Below are 15,594 nucleotides of genomic sequence, written 5' to 3'. Positions count from 1 at the left end.
CTTGCATTCACATCAGCCACCCAATGAGGTTTCTCATCCCTTCCAAAGAGAAAGAGCCAAAGACCCAAAGCCACTGTGGTCTTTATTTAAACTAACAATGAGAAATAAAGAGTTTGCATTTTATTTATATGATTATAGCTAAATAAATATTTCAGCAAACAAAACTGAATGATTTTTGCCATAATGTGCTCTGATCTTCATCCTTAAAATTAACAAATCTCAGAGGGCCTTAGAAAACTTGTAGACTGAATGTTTATCCATCAACAATAAGACAAATTATATTAAAACGGAATACAATTTGTACTTCCTGCTACTCACCCTAGCAGTGGGTTTCCTACACATACTAAACCAAGAGCACATCAGTGCTGTATAGGGTAAAGCAAAAGAACTACAGGATCTATACAGAGTCTTTATGTCTAATTTTAAAAAGATTATGACCAAAAATAGAGGTAATAAAAGTACACCACAGTAAATTTCCCAAATATGTGTACAAAAAGGGGTACACTGGTGACACAGCAGTTTAACGTGCTAGCCCACCAGCCTGGATAGTCTAAATCTTTGGCAGAATTTACCAGAAATAAACAACATATAGAAGAAAAAGACACTGCATGAGTACATTAAAACCTTATTCCAGCTGTAAAGCCTGGTGGAGGAAGCATCATGCTTTGGACCTTAGACAGCTATCAATCATTATGGGAACCATTGAACATAACAGGTTACCAAGATTGTGGTATGTATGATGCGACAAGACAGCACAAAACCCAGCTGAGATGCTGTGGCATAACCTGAGGATAACTGTACCTGCAAGAAATCCCATCGTAGACTTAAATTATTTATTATTTATTAGCATCATGCAGGGATAATTTTAGCTACAGGGACCATCTGCTGCCAGTCAAAATTTGTTCATCATGACTTGATGATAAGATCTCAAGGTAAGCAATCTCTGCAGAATGATTATTTATTTATACATATAGGCATTTTAAATGGTTCATATTCCAATCAATCTCTAAACTCTATTCTTTGTCTCTTATGAAGTATAACACTACCTGGAGCTTGTAATCTGCTTGTTGCTATACTGCTGCTGCAGTCTGGATTGGATGGTCTGCCAGTTGTACTGTTGCTTTAGCTTTTGGTTTGAAAATGCTGTCTGTCCATGTATAAAAGCAAAATTTTCAGGCTAGCCCTAGCAACACACACCCAAACATGCAGCCCCAACCATAGCACAACCAGCTCATCTATTAATAATGAGGTAAAGGGAAAGAGGGTAAAACCATAATGGGATTTTTGCCATGCAGGGTAATTAGAACTGGCATTTAGGGAATACAGTCTCCTGTCTCTGCGTCTTTGCGTGCATCTGTCTGTCCTCCTTTACTGACAGTTTATTAATACACAATTATGTTTCAAATAGAACAATGAACAGCAGACATTGATCCAGTGTTGGATGGAGACAAAGATGCACGATGCCCACACGCAGACACATTCATTCACCGCTTACCTTCTGGCGTGACGGATTCCTATGCAGCATCCATGGTGGTGGAGTCTCACGACTAATTCCAGCTCGTCCACTGAAGCTTCTTTTGCTCTCCCCCCTTGCTGCAGTTTTCTCCTGCTCTGCCTATACAGGATGCTTCTGAAAAATCTGTTCCTGTGATAGAAAGCTGAGTGCAAATCCCCTTTGTGCACATAGATACATGCACAGCCTTCTTAATGAGGCGCTCCAGACGGCAACTGATGAGCTGGGGAAGCTCCGGCTCTGCTGCAGCTCTCCAGCACAGCGCACAGCTGCAGAGAGGTGGGGAGTGTGTGTAAGTGCACTGGTGTGCGTGTGTTTTTGTGAAAAGTCAGGACTTGAATCAGAAAACACACCCACACTATCAGGACCTCGGCGCATGTTAGGACCTAAAATGAGGTCCTGATTTTTCTGACCACGCTATCGTGTTCAGCATGCTCTAAAACGTATCTGCTCTGAGTTTTTTTGATGTCCTAAAATTTCTCTCAGGCCTGAAACAGACTGGGGTGTGGGTGTAGCACTTTTGGCTCACGAGTGTGCACGCCAACTAGTGGACGCTCGAAAAAGTTTTACCCCACTTCAAGATGGCGGCTCTTCCTGACGTCACGAAATAACGCTTGCAATACACAGTGTTAGCAGGCTACCCTGCATTAGCATATCAGGCTATGCTTTAGCGCGAATTAAGGAAAATATAAACATAGCACAGACATATTCTTGTCTTTAAATGTGAACCAATAGACTATTAATCAAAGCAAAGAAGCGACACTAACACCAGCACTTTACTTTTATGGAAACATCAAATAAATTCATACATTAAAACACATGTACAGTATATCACTTGTGTATATCATTTTGTGTAGCCAACACACTGACATTTTGCATTTTACACACACACACACACGCGCGCACATATGGATATAGATCGCTCTTTATCTTTTACCTTAGTGCGGTGTGGTTTAAAATTAATTTAGGTTGAGGAGTCAACTTTAGTGATTTCAAAGGCAGGAGTCGGAATCGACTCCTGCAAACTGATACATGCTGGTGAATGGAAGTCACTGGAAGAGTCAACTCGATTGATTCAAGCGGTAGAGTCGAGAGTTGGAGTCGAATCCTAAAAACGGAATCGTTTTGGATGAAGGTGAATTTTCCCGGGAAAATGACGTCATCGTTTGTGATTTTGGGACAGTGTACTGTGTTCTCTGGTGAGTACAAACGAGTTTGTGTTTTAAATGTTTTAAAACGGCATAATTTACATTAGTGTTTCGTTTTGTTTTATTAATTACAAAGAAATATAAGGTGTTAGGACTGTTTAAAAGAGTGGAAACAGCATACTGTGTGCTCACTTAGCGTTATAGAAAGAAAGGAGAGAAAACGCTCAATGTAAAATAAAGTTATACAAATTGTGTTAAAAATGGAGGAGACAAAAATGTTGTAAAGGAATGAAGACAAAATGGTATATAGAAAGTGAGAAGGAGAATATCAGTCAGTGATGTAGGAGAGGAACATGTGGATTAAAAGGCCTGAGTAAAGCACACAGTAAGAGAAGGGACTTTAAACATGTATTTAAACTTTAAACATGTAAGTGGAACATGTACAGAGAGGGTAGTGGATTAAAGGCCTAAATAAAGCACACAGTAAAAGTTTTTTAATTTGAGGATATCTATTTTTATTTCAAATTGAAACACTATTTGAGGGTAATAGGAAATAAGGCAGGTTATAATAAATATTATAAGCATATGCAAGAACAGGGCCTAAACCTTGCAAATTTGATGCTTAATCTTTATGCCCTGTCAGGTCTGTAATACTGTAATTTGTGTTCACTGTTTGTTCAGTAAATGTAATGCATGTTTACTGGGGTTCAGAGTGTACTTCTGTACTCACATCATCAATAAGGATAAAGGGAGGCATATTTATTTCATAATTTTACAGTACACTAAGTGGTTAGATTTATTTGGTCATGAATAAGTATGTTATAAATTATATTTTTAATGCATTTCTTTTAATTCATAGCTTCAAATTGGATTCTGTATGGATGTACGATGTCAAGAAAAACTAGGCGAAGCCCCACAAAAGATGCTGTTGAACACATTCTTTCAGGCACAGATAAACCATGGTTTGAAGAGAGATTTATTAACGAGTATAAAGGTAGGTCTAATTTTTCTACAGTAGTTTTGCAGTATTATTTTAGTCTCTTTCTTTTAAGTAGTGTTTAATCGACTAAATGATATTTAAACAGTTTTTTTCTTAGAGTAAATAATGTTTGTTTTTTATGCTAGGCAGGGGAGTATTTGCCCTTGTGCTTATTGAAAAAGGAAGCTTTGTCCTCGAATATCGAGGGGACCTTATTTCGCAACAGGAGTCCTTTGAAAGACAAAGAAGATACTCAGAAAAACAAAATAGTCTTTTTTAAACAGTCAGTAAACGGAGGTCCTGAAAATGACTTTCTTAGACACTTTTTGGGGTGAAGGCTGATTTTCTACTTCAAGTCTACAAGGTCCTGATAATGTCATTACCAGAAAGTGTGTGTGTGTGGAGTCCTGATATTGTAGCTTAGCGTATATTAAATACATTGTATTAATATTAAACCATATTTTGGTTATAAATTGTGTTTTATGACAATAGATTGATGTTATTAATGCTACTGTAATGTATTCATGTCTTATTTCATTCTAACTTTATAGGAAAAGACAAAAACCAGCAAGTCACCTGCTGAACCTGACTGTTCTGATGGGCAGAGAGGAGAAATCAGAGTGGTGAAGGTAAACATGCATTATTTAAACACAGTGTAAACACACAAAATGTTAATAATTTCACCTAAATAAACACTTTAAACCAGTTAAACAGTCAGTAAACGGAGGTCCTGAAAATGACTTTCTTAGACACTTTTTGGGGTGAAGGCTGATTTTCTACTTCAAGTCTACAAGGTCCTGATAATGTCATTACCAGAAAGTGTGTGTGTGTGGAGTCCTGATATTGTAGCTTAGCGTATATTAAATACATTGTATTAATATTAAACCATATTTTGGTTATAAATTGTGTTTTATGACAATAGATTGGTGTTATTAATGCTACTGCAATGTATTCATGTCTTATTTCATTCTAACTTTATAGGAAAAGACAAAAACCAGCAAGTCACCTGCTGAACCTGACTGTTCTGATGGGCAGAGAGGAGAAATCAGAGTGGTGAAGGTAAACATGCATTATTTAAACACAGTGTAAACACACAAAATGTTAATAATTTCACCTAAATAAACACTTTAAACCAGTTAAACAGTCAGTAAACGGAGGTCCTGAAAATGACTTTCTTAGACACTTTTTGGGGTGAAGGCTGATTTTCTACTTCAAGTCTACAAGGTCCTGATAATGTCATTACCAGAAAGTGTGTGTGTGTCGAGTCCTGATATTGTAGCTTAGCGTATATTAAATAGAACGCATTAAAATTAAACCATATTTTGGTTCTAAATTGTGTTTTATGACAATAGATTGGTGTTATTAATGCTACTGCAATGTATTCATGTCTTATTTCATTCTAACTTTATAGGAAAAGACAAAAACCAGCATGTCACCTGCTGAACCTGACTGTTCTGATGGGCAGAGAGGAGAAATCAGAGTGGTGAAGGTAAACATGCATTATTTAAACACAGTGTAAACACACAAAATGTTAATAATTTTACCTTAATAAACACTTTAAACCAGTTAAACAGTCAGTAAACGGAGGTCCTGAAAATGACTTTCTTAGACACTTTTTGGGGTGAAGGCTGATTTTCTACTTCAAGTCTACAAGGTCCTGATAATGTCATTACCAGAAAGTGTGTGTGTGTGGAGTCCTGATATTGTAGCTTAGCGTATATTAAATAAATTGTATTAATATTTAACCATATTTTGGTTATAAATTGTGTTTTATGACAATAGATTGGTGTTATTAATGCTACTGTAATGTATTCATGTCTTATTTCATTCTAACTTTATAGGAAAAGACAAAAACCAGCATGTCACCTGCTGAACCTGACTGTTCTGATGGGCAGAGAGGAGAAATCAGAGTGGTGAAGGTAAACATGCATTATTTAAACACAGTGTAAACACACAAAATGTTAATAATTTTACCTTAATAAACACTTTAAACCAGTTAAACAGTCAGTAAACGGAGGTCCTGAAAATGACTTTCTTAGACACTTTTTGGGGTGATGGCTGATTTTCTACTTCAAGTCTACAAGGTCCTGATAATGTCATTACCAGAAAGTGTGTGTGTGTCGAGTCCTGATATTGTAGCTTAGCGTATATTAAATAAATTGTATTAATATTTAACCATATTTTGGTTATAAATTGTGTTTTATGACAATAGATTGGTGTTATTAATGCTACTGTAATGTCTTAATAGCTTATTTCATTCTAACTTTATAGGAAAAGACAAAAACAAGCAAGTCACCTGCTGAACCTGACTGTTCTGATGGGCAGAGAGGAGAAATCAGAGCGGTGAAGGTAAACATGCATTATTTAAACACACAAAATGTAAATAATTCCACCTAAATAAACACTTTAAACCAGTTAAACAGTCAGTAAACGGAGGTCCTGAAAATGACTTTCTTAGACACTTTTTGGGGTGAAGGCTGATTTTCTACTTCAAGTCTACAAGGTCCTGATAATGTCATTACCAGAAAGTGTGTGTGTGTGGAGTCCTGATATTGTAGCTTAGCGTATATTAAAATCCAATTTAAAAAATCAATCTTCTATTTTGTTCATAATAAGTTTTATATTTTGTAATTTGATGTTCAGTTTAAATATCTTTCTTCTATTAGAATGTAAATGATGATCTTCAGACCGTAAAGAGCAGTGACATATTTGATCACGATTCTTTTTTGGATACTGATGAGAGGGAAGACCTGACTAAAGCAGAGGTAAAATTGTTGTTTCTACCTAGTGGTAATACCAGACATCCCAAGTTGCAAAAACTCATTTCCAGGAGGTACCCCCGGACCACGCCCCCTTGGACCCCTTACAGTACTGTAACAGTATACAGTCTAAGCAATTGAGGGTTAAGGGCCTTGCTCAAGGGCCCAACAGTGGCAACCTGGCAGTGGTGGGGCTTGAACCGGCAACCTTCTGGTTACTAGTCCAGTACCTTAACCACTAGGCTACAACTGCCCTATATAAATACATAAATAAAAAAATTAAAAAAAGGTAAAAAACCCTCTCGCACACATCAAAAGACTTGGGTGATAACAGAACTTTTAGAAGCTGCTTACAGAGCTACTTAGCTACAGTGGGGCCAAAAAGTATTTAGTCAGCCACTGATTGTGCAGGTTCTCCTACTTAGAAAGATGAGAGAGGTCTGTAATTTTCATCATAGCTACACTTCAACTATGAGAGACAAAATGAGAAAAAAAAATCCAGGAAATCACATTGTAGGATTTTTAAAGAATTTATTTGTAAATTATGGTGGAAAATAAGTATTTGGTCTAACAAACAAGCAAGATTTCTGGCTCTCACAGACCTGTAACTTCTTCTTTAAGAAGCTCTTCTGTCCTCCACTCGTTACCTGTATTAATGGCACCTGTTTGACCTCGTTATCTGTATAAAAGACACCTGTCCATAGCCTACTCAGTTAGACTCCAAACTCAACCATGGCCAAGACCAAAGAGCTGTCGAAGGACACCAGGAAGAAAATTGTAGACCTGCACCAGGCTGGGAAGAGTGAATCTACAATAGGCAAGCAGGTTGGTGTGAATAAATCAACTGTGGGAGCAACTGTAAGAAAATGGAAGACATACAAGACCATTGATAATCTTCCTCGATCTGGGGCCCCACGCAAGATCTCATCCCGTGGGGTCAAAATGATCATGAGAACGGTCAGCAAAAATCCCAGAACTACACGGAGGGACCTGATGAATGACCTGCAGAGAGCTGGGACCAAAGTAACAAAGGCTACCGTCAGTAACACACTACGCCGAGAGGGACTCAAATCCTGCAGTGCCAGGCGTGTCCCCCTGCTTAAGCCAGTACATGTCCAGGCCCGTCTGAAGTTTGCCAGAGAGCATATGGATGATCCAGAAGAGGATTGGGAGAATATCATGTGGTCAGATGAAACCAAAATTGAACTTTTTTGGTAAAAACTCAACTCGTCGTGTTTGGAGGAAGAAGAAGAACCCAAGAACACCATACCTACTGTGAAGCATGGGGGTGGAAACATCATGCTTTGGGGCTGTTTTTCTGCATAGGGGACAGGACGACTGATCCGTGTTAAGGGAAGAATGAACTGGGCCATGTATCGTGAGATTTTAAGCCAAAACCTCCTTCCATCAGTGAGAGCATTGAAGATGGAACGTGGCTGGGTCTTCCAGCATGACAATGATCCCAAACACACCGCTCGGGCAATGAAGGAGTGGCTCCGTAAAAAGCATTTCAAGGTCCTGGAGTGGCCTAGCCAGTCTCCAGACCTCAACCCCATAGAACATTTGTGGAGTCCGTGTTTCCCAGCGACAGCTCAAAACATCACTGCTCTAGAGGAGATCTGCATGGAGGAATGGGCCAAAATACCAGCTACAGTGTGTGCAAACCTGGTGAAGACTTACAGGAAACGTTTCACCTCTGTCATTGCCAACAAAGGTTTTTTTTTTCTTCTCATTTTGTCTCTCATAGTTGGTGTACCTATGATGAAAATTACAGAACTCTCTCATCTTTCTAAGTAGGAGAACTTGCACAATCCGTGTCTGACTAAATACTTTTTGGCCCCACTGTACATCTTTAGTGCCATGTCCAAACTTAACCAGCTGTCGCATGGAACCTAACACTGACATTCCTACTGGAATGTTATGATCTATAGTGTCCAATGCTGCACCTAAATTTAACAGAACAAGAAAGAATTTATTTCTTCCCTAAAAGCTGTTACTTTGGAGGTAGGGCGTCACGGTGGCTAAGTGGGTAGCACTGTCGCCTCACAGCAAGAAGGTCCTGGGTTTGAACCCCAGGTGGGGCGGTCCGGGTCCTTTCTGTGTGGAGTTTTCATGTTCTCTCCGTGTCTGCGTGGGTTTCCTCCAGGTGCTCCGGGTTTCCTCCCACAGTCCAAAGACGTGCATGTGAGGTGAATTGGAGACACTAAATTGTCCATGAGTGTGTGTAATATAACCTTGTGAACTGATGAACCTTGTGTACTGAGTAACTACCGTTTTTGTCATGAATGTAACCAAAGTATAAAACATGACATTTACATTTTAGGCATTTAGCAGACGCTTATAGATAGATAGATAAATAGAGAGAGAGAGAGAGATTCTTTATTGATCCTTTGCAGGAAATTTCTTTGTTATAGCAGCTCAGACAACAACAACCTCTTGTATACATACAACATTAACTTACAGTGTAAAACAAGCAATAAGATAAAAATGTACAGTATGGTACTATATACATGTAAAGTTTTTTATGGTGTATGCATAGCATACAAAATTAGTATTTATTGAGGTACAGTGTATCACAAAAGTGAGTACACCCCTCACATTTCTGCAAATATTTCATTATATCTTTTCATGGGACAACACTATAGACATGAAACTTGGATATAACTTAGAGTAGTCAGTGTACAGCTTGTATAGCAGTGTAGATTTACTGTCTTCTGAAAATAACTCAACACACAGCCATTAATGTCTAAATAGCTGGCAACATAAGTGAGTACACCCCACAGTGAACATGTCCAAATTGTGCCCAAATGTGTCGTTGTCCCTCCCTGGTGTCATGTGTCAAGGTCCCAGGTGTAAATGGGGAGCAGGGCTGTTAAATTTGGTGTTTTGGGTACAATTCTCTCATACTGGCCACTGGATATTCACCATGGCACCTCATGGCAAAGAACTCTCTGAGGATGAGAGAAATAGAATTGTTGCTCTCCACAAAGATGGCCTGGGCTATAAGAAGATTGCTAACACCCTGAAACTGAGCTACAGCATGGTGGCCAAGGTCATACAGCGGTTTTCCAGGACAGGTTCCACTCGGAACAGGCTTCGCCAGGGTCGACCAAAGAAGTTGAGTCCACGTGTTCGGCGTCATATCCAGAGGTTGGCTTTAAAAAATAGACACGAGTGCTGCCAGCATTGCTGCAGAGGTTGAAGACGTGGGAGGTCAGCCTGTCAGTGCTCAGACCATACGCCGCACACTGCATCAACTCGGTCTGCATGGTCGTCATCCCAGAAGGAAGCTGACGCACAAGAAAGCCCGCAAACAGTTTGCTGAAGACAAGCAGTCCAAGAACATGGATTACTGGAATGCCCTGTGGTCTGACGAGACCAAGATAAACTTGTTTGGCTCAGATGGTGTCCAGCATGTGTGGCGGCGCCCTGGTGAGAAGTACCAAGACAACTGTATCTTGCCTACAGTCAAGCATGGTGGTGGTAGCATCATGGTCTTGGGCTGCATGAGTGTTGCTGGCACTGGGGAGCTGCAGTTCATTGAGGGAAACATGAATTCCAACATGTACTGTGACATTCTGAAACAGAGCATGATCCCCTCCCTTCGAAAACTGGGCCTCATGGCAGTTTTCCAACACGATAACGACCCCAAACACAACCTCCAAGATGACAACTGCCTTGCTGAGGAAGCTGAAGGTAAAGGTGATGGACTAAACCCAATTGAGCACCTGTGGCGCATCCTCAAGTGGAAGGTGGAGGAGTTCAAGGTGTCTAACATCCACCAGCTCCGTGATGTCATCATGGAGGAGTGGAAGAGGATTCCAGTAGCAACCTGTGCAGCTCTGGTGAATTCCATGCCCAGGAGGGTTAAGGCAGTGCTGGATAATAATGGTGGTCACACAAAATATTGACACTTTGGGCACAATTTGGACATGTTCACTGTGGGGTGTACTCACTTATGTTGCAGCTATTTAGACATTAATGGCTGTGTGTTGAGTTATTTTCAGAAGACAGTAAATCTACACTGCTATACAAGTTGTACTCTGACTACTCTAAGTTATATCCAAGTTTTATTTCTATAGTGTTGTCCCATGAAAAGATATAATAAAATATTTGCAGAAATGTGAGGGGTGTACTCACTTTTGTGATACACTGTATGTAACCATTGGTTTAATGGTGCATGCATAGCATACAGAAGTAGGTATTTCTTATAAATGGTTTATTTGGATTATTGTGAATTGTTAAACAGTCTGATAGCAGTTATAAGAAAGGATTTTCTGTAGCGTTCAGTCCTGCATTTAGTCAAGTCAGTCAAGTCAAGTCAACTTTATTTACATAGCGCTTTTTACAATAGACATTGTCTCAAAGCAACTTTACAAAATCCAGGACCAACAGATACAAAAACCCCTGTTGAGCAAGCCGAGGGCGACTGTGGCAAGGAAAAACTCCCTGAAAATTACAGGAAGAAACCTTGAGAGGAACCAGACTCAGCAGGGCCCGTCCTTCTTGGGCATTTAGGAGGAATCAGTCTGTGACTGAAGGTGCTCTGTCGAAACACCTCCACAGGGAGTGAAGTGGGTGTGAATTGTTTTTGATAATTGAGTTAAGCTTTGTGAGCATTCTTAACTCTGCTACCTGCTGAACTGAGTCCTGTTCAGACCCCACTATGGAGCTGGCCTTTTTGATCTGGTGGTTTATTCGGTTTGAGTCCATTGTTCTAGCACTCTCACCCCAGCAAACCACTCCAAAGAAAAGAGCACTGGCCACCACAGACTGATAAAAGGTGCACAAAGGGGGCCTACTGATGTTAAAAGATTTCAGCCTTCTTAAGAAGTACAGTCTGCTCTGCCCCTTTTTGTACACCGTCTCCATGTGTGTAGACCAGTCCAGCTTGTTGTCCAGCTGAACTCCAAGGTACCTGTAGCTGGGTACAAGTTCCACCTCAGTTCCTAGGATAGTAACTGGCTCAGGATCCCTCCTCCTCCTTCTAAAGTCCACCACCATCTCTTTGGTTTTTGTGATGTTTAGTTGTAGGTGGTTGTTGCTACACCAGTCCACAAAGTCCTTAACCGTGCCCCTGTATTCCTGCTCACATCCTGCTCTAATACAACCCACGACTGCTGAATCATCTGAAAACTTCTGAAGAAAACAGTTGTTTTCTTAATAACAGAGTTATATTGAAAGTCCGATGTATACAGCGTAAACAGGAAAGGCGACAGGACTGTTCCTTGTGGGGCCCCCATACTGCTCAAGGTTTTTACAGAGACACAGTTTTTAAGTCGCACAAACTGTGGTCTAGAAGATAGATAGTCCAAAACCAAGGAGACTAGAGCTGGTTCCACATTCATCTTCAGCATCTTTTCACCTAGCCGTGCAGGTTGTACAGTCCCTGACAGAAGTTCTGTCGCTTATCCCTGTTGTGGAAACTAAAGCTTATAACCTGACTTTAAATTCATCCATTGGTTTTAGAAATGACTCATATGAAAGCTGAAACCCTCCCAAATGAGGTTTAATTTACCAAAATAAATTTGCTTCACTGCAGAAATATTGATCATTTAATGAACACAGAAAGGTCAGATTTGCGCCCACAAAAAGTAATGTGAAAATCAAACAAATAATTTACTTCAAATACAAAGATATGTTTCATAACATTGGTGAATGAAGTTGTGGTGCTATTAGAGCCATATTTAATATTTTGTGTGACTTCCATGAGCTTTAAGGACTGCATCCATGCGGTTCGACAATGATTCATACAATTTATTGATGAAGTCATCAGGAATAGCAAAGAATGCAGTCTTACATGCCTCCCAGAGTTCATCAAGATTCTTTGGTTTTGTCTTCCAAGCTTCCTCTTTCATCCTACCCCAAACATGCTCAATGATGTTCATGTCTGGTGACTGGGCTGGCCAGTCCTGGAGCACCTTGATCTTCTTCGCCTTGAGGAACTTTGATGTAGAGATGGATGTATGAGATGGAGCACCATCCTGCTGCAAAATTTGACCCCTTTTATGATTGTGAATGTAAGAGGTAGCTAATACTTCTTGATGTTTTAGGCTATTGATATTGCCTTCCACCTTGCAAATGTTTCGCACACCCCCATACTGAATGTAACCCCAGACCATGATCTTTCCACCACCAAACTTAACAGTTTTCTGGGTGAATCTTGGATCCATACGGGCTCCAGTAGGTCTCCTGCAGTATTTGTGGCGGCTGTGGTGTAATTCAACTGAAGATTCATCTGAGAAATCCACCTTCTGCCACTTTTCCAGCGTCCATCCGTTTAGCAGGCTGTGGGCCTTGGCAAATGCCACACGGTTTTTTAATTGCCTTTTGTTTAGTGCTGGCTTCTGGGCACTGATTCGACCATGGAGGCCATTTCGAGACAGAATCCTACAAACTGTTCTAGTTGACACAGGGACTTGAGGTGACCAGGCCTGGTGGAGCTCTGCTGCAGTGGAAGAGGGGCTGGCTTTGGATTTTCTAACCAACAAACGTTCCTCCTTAGCAGTCGTCTTGCGGGGTCTGCCGGACCTGGGCTTGTCAAAAACATCTCCAGTCTCTTCAAATCTTTTTTTAATTCTTTGTACTTGACGCTGAGACACATTAAAGGTGCCAGCCACCTCTGCAGTGGATCTGGTCTTCAGCCTCTTGATAATCAAGGCTTTGGTCGCAGGGTGGATTTTTGGCATGTTGTCAGAGGTGAAGTTGCAGTTCAAGTGAAGGTCTGGGGTGCTGGGGTTCTTTTTATACACACCCACTAATTAACCGATCAATTAGTGAGCACAGGTGAGGCTGTAAACTAGGATTGGGTGCATTATATGACAAGGCGACAAAACTTTTGTCTTGCCGAAATCTGACCTTTCTGTGTTCATTAAATGATCAATATTTCTGCAGTGAAGCAAATTTATTTTCGTAAATTAAACCTCATTTGGGAGGGTTTCAGCTTTCATATGAGTCATTTCTAAAACCAATGGATGAATTTAAAGTCAGGTTATAAGCTTTTGTTTCCACAACAGGGATAAGCGACAGAACTTCTGTCAGGGACTGTATAGTATTGAAGGCACATGAAAAATCGAAAAACATAATCCTCACAGTAGTGTCCACACTGTCCAGATGAGCATGAGCCCTCTGTAACATATAGATGAGAGCATCATCCACGCCGATGTTTTGTTGGTAGGCGAACTGTAGAGGATCCATGTGTTCCTTCACTCTGGGTCTGATGTGAGCAAGGACTAGTCTCTCTAGCGACTTCATAACATGTGAAGTAAGGGCGACAGGCCTGTAGTCGTTGGGATTTGTTGGGTGTCTCTTTTTGGGAACGGGAACCAAGCAGGAAGTTTTCCACAGAGTGGGGATCCTCTGTAGACGCAAGCTCAGGTTGAAAAGGTGTGTGAAAATGCCACAAAGCTGACTGGAACAAATCCTCAACAGCCTGGGGCAGATTCCGTCAGGTCCAGCTGCTTTTCCCTGCTTAAGTCGATCCAGTTTTCACTTGATATGGTTTAAGTGTTAAGGGTGTGGTTACTGATGACAAGGTGGCATTGTGTGCAACAGGTAGAAGGCATTGTGAGGTAGATTGTTCAAATCTGTTGAAGAACAAATTCAGGTCCTCAGCTGTGTCCTGGTCACCATCAAGCAGCCCTCCTTCCTTCTGTTTCAAACCAGTGATCTTTCTCATGCCATTCCAGACCTGACGCACTCCTTCCTGTTGTAACTGTTGTTCTACTCTCTGTTTGTAGGCTTGTTTCCCCTCCTTAATCTCCAACTTCAGTTGTTTTTGAAGTATCTTTGCCTTTTCGCCCTCCTTTTTATAATTTTATCCAAAGCGACTTACACAATGAGCTGAACACGATAAGCAATTGAGGGTTAAGGGCCTTGCTCAGGGACCCAACAGTGGCAACTTGGTGGTGGTGGGGCTTGAACCGGCAACCTTCTGTTTACTAGTCCAGTACCTTAACCACTGAGCTATCACTGAGCATGACATTTAAATCATAATAAACAAACAAACTTTGCAAAATTGTTTGAGTTAGTCAAATTTCGTGGGGACCTGCAATAAACTGCTCTCTTCAAATCCATCAACCGATTTTTTTTTTTCCTCATTAGATTTAGGTCAGTACCAGGTCACTGAAGGATAAGATCTGAAAGGTGATTGGTTGTACCTGAGCAACTTAAAAATGGTTACTCTAATGGACTGATTACTTATTCATGCAAGGTTAATAGTTTGTGTTATAATGTGTAAATACAGTTAAAAAAGTAAGACATTTTTATTGTCATGGTATGATGTGAGAAAAGAAAATAATTTGAATAGGGTATAAAGTTTTTTATAGGCACTGCAAATTAAGTCCATATTAATATGATATTAACAAAGCACACATTTCCTTTATCAGGTATCCTGAAGGACAGGAAAAAGTGGAGCAATGAAGAAGTAAATGCTGTTGAGAAACATCTTCTGACATTTATTCAGAGTTGTCGGGTCCCCATAAAGAGAGACCGTGTCTCATGCATCATTGCTGAACCACATGCACTCAGAAATCGAGACTGGACAGCTGTTAAATACTATGTCAAAAACAGAATTACCACTCTTAAAAGATAGCACTGTTTCTAAAGTACTGTGTAAAATACTTTAATTACATTTTAGTGGTCACTGCAGTAATTGTAGTACCACAATTACAGGCTGTAGTCCATCTGTTTCCATGTTAGTCCCTTTTACTCTGTTTTCTAATGGTCAGGACCACCACAAGACCAAAGTAAAATTTATTTACAATGAAGCATTGTCTCAAAGCAGCTTTACAATTTCCTATTACAATTACGAGGACAGAGCAGGTATTATTTAGGTGGTGGATCATTCTTAGCACTTCAGTGGCACTGACATGGTGGTGGTGTGTTAGTGTGTGTAGTGTTGCTACGAGTGGATCAGACACAGCAGAGCTGCTGGAGTTTTTTTACGCGGCCTACAGCATTTTAGTTGGTGAACTATTTTCAGTCCAGCAGTGATACTGAGGTGTTTAAAAACTCCAGCAGCGCTGCTGTGTCTGTTCCCATCATACCAGCACTACACACACTAACACACCACCACCATGTTCAGTGTCACTGCAGTGCTGAGAATCATCCACCACCTAAATAACACCTGCTCTGTGGTGGTACTGAAAGTTACAGAACAGAGTAAAGGGGATTAAGAAAGAGAGAAACAGATGG

The 15,594-nt window shown here is 40.4% G+C and overlaps 1 protein-coding gene across 3 annotated transcripts; it reads left to right on the top strand.

Annotated features, from left to right (window-relative positions):
* The first annotated feature begins 3,306 nt into the window (after positions 1 to 3,306).
* On the top strand, positions 3,307 to 14,950 carry LOC134300157 (uncharacterized). 3 transcript variants are annotated; one of them, XM_062984823.1, is made up of 8 exons: positions 3,307 to 3,655; positions 4,192 to 4,269; positions 4,622 to 4,699; positions 5,052 to 5,129; positions 5,482 to 5,559; positions 5,912 to 5,989; positions 6,307 to 6,405; positions 14,787 to 14,950. In XM_062984823.1, exons 1-8 carry the CDS (start codon positions 3,539 to 3,541, stop codon positions 14,793 to 14,795), a joined length of 615 nt encoding a protein of 204 aa, XP_062840893.1. In that variant the 5' UTR covers positions 3,307 to 3,538; the 3' UTR covers positions 14,796 to 14,950. The 3 variants fall into 3 exon arrangements, with proteins under 3 accessions (XP_062840893.1, XP_062840894.1, XP_062840892.1); XM_062984824.1 differs by lacking the exon at positions 6,307 to 6,405; XM_062984822.1 differs by lacking the exon at positions 14,787 to 14,950 and having other exon boundaries at positions 6,307 to 6,582.
* The last annotated feature ends 644 nt before the right edge of the window (positions 14,951 to 15,594 follow it).

The sequence above is a fragment of the Trichomycterus rosablanca genome, chromosome 22, assembly GCF_030014385.1.
Source record: "Trichomycterus rosablanca isolate fTriRos1 chromosome 22, fTriRos1.hap1, whole genome shotgun sequence".
Classification (NCBI taxonomy): domain Eukaryota; kingdom Metazoa; phylum Chordata; class Actinopteri; order Siluriformes; family Trichomycteridae; genus Trichomycterus; species Trichomycterus rosablanca.
This window is presented reverse-complemented; position numbering and strand designations above follow the sequence as displayed.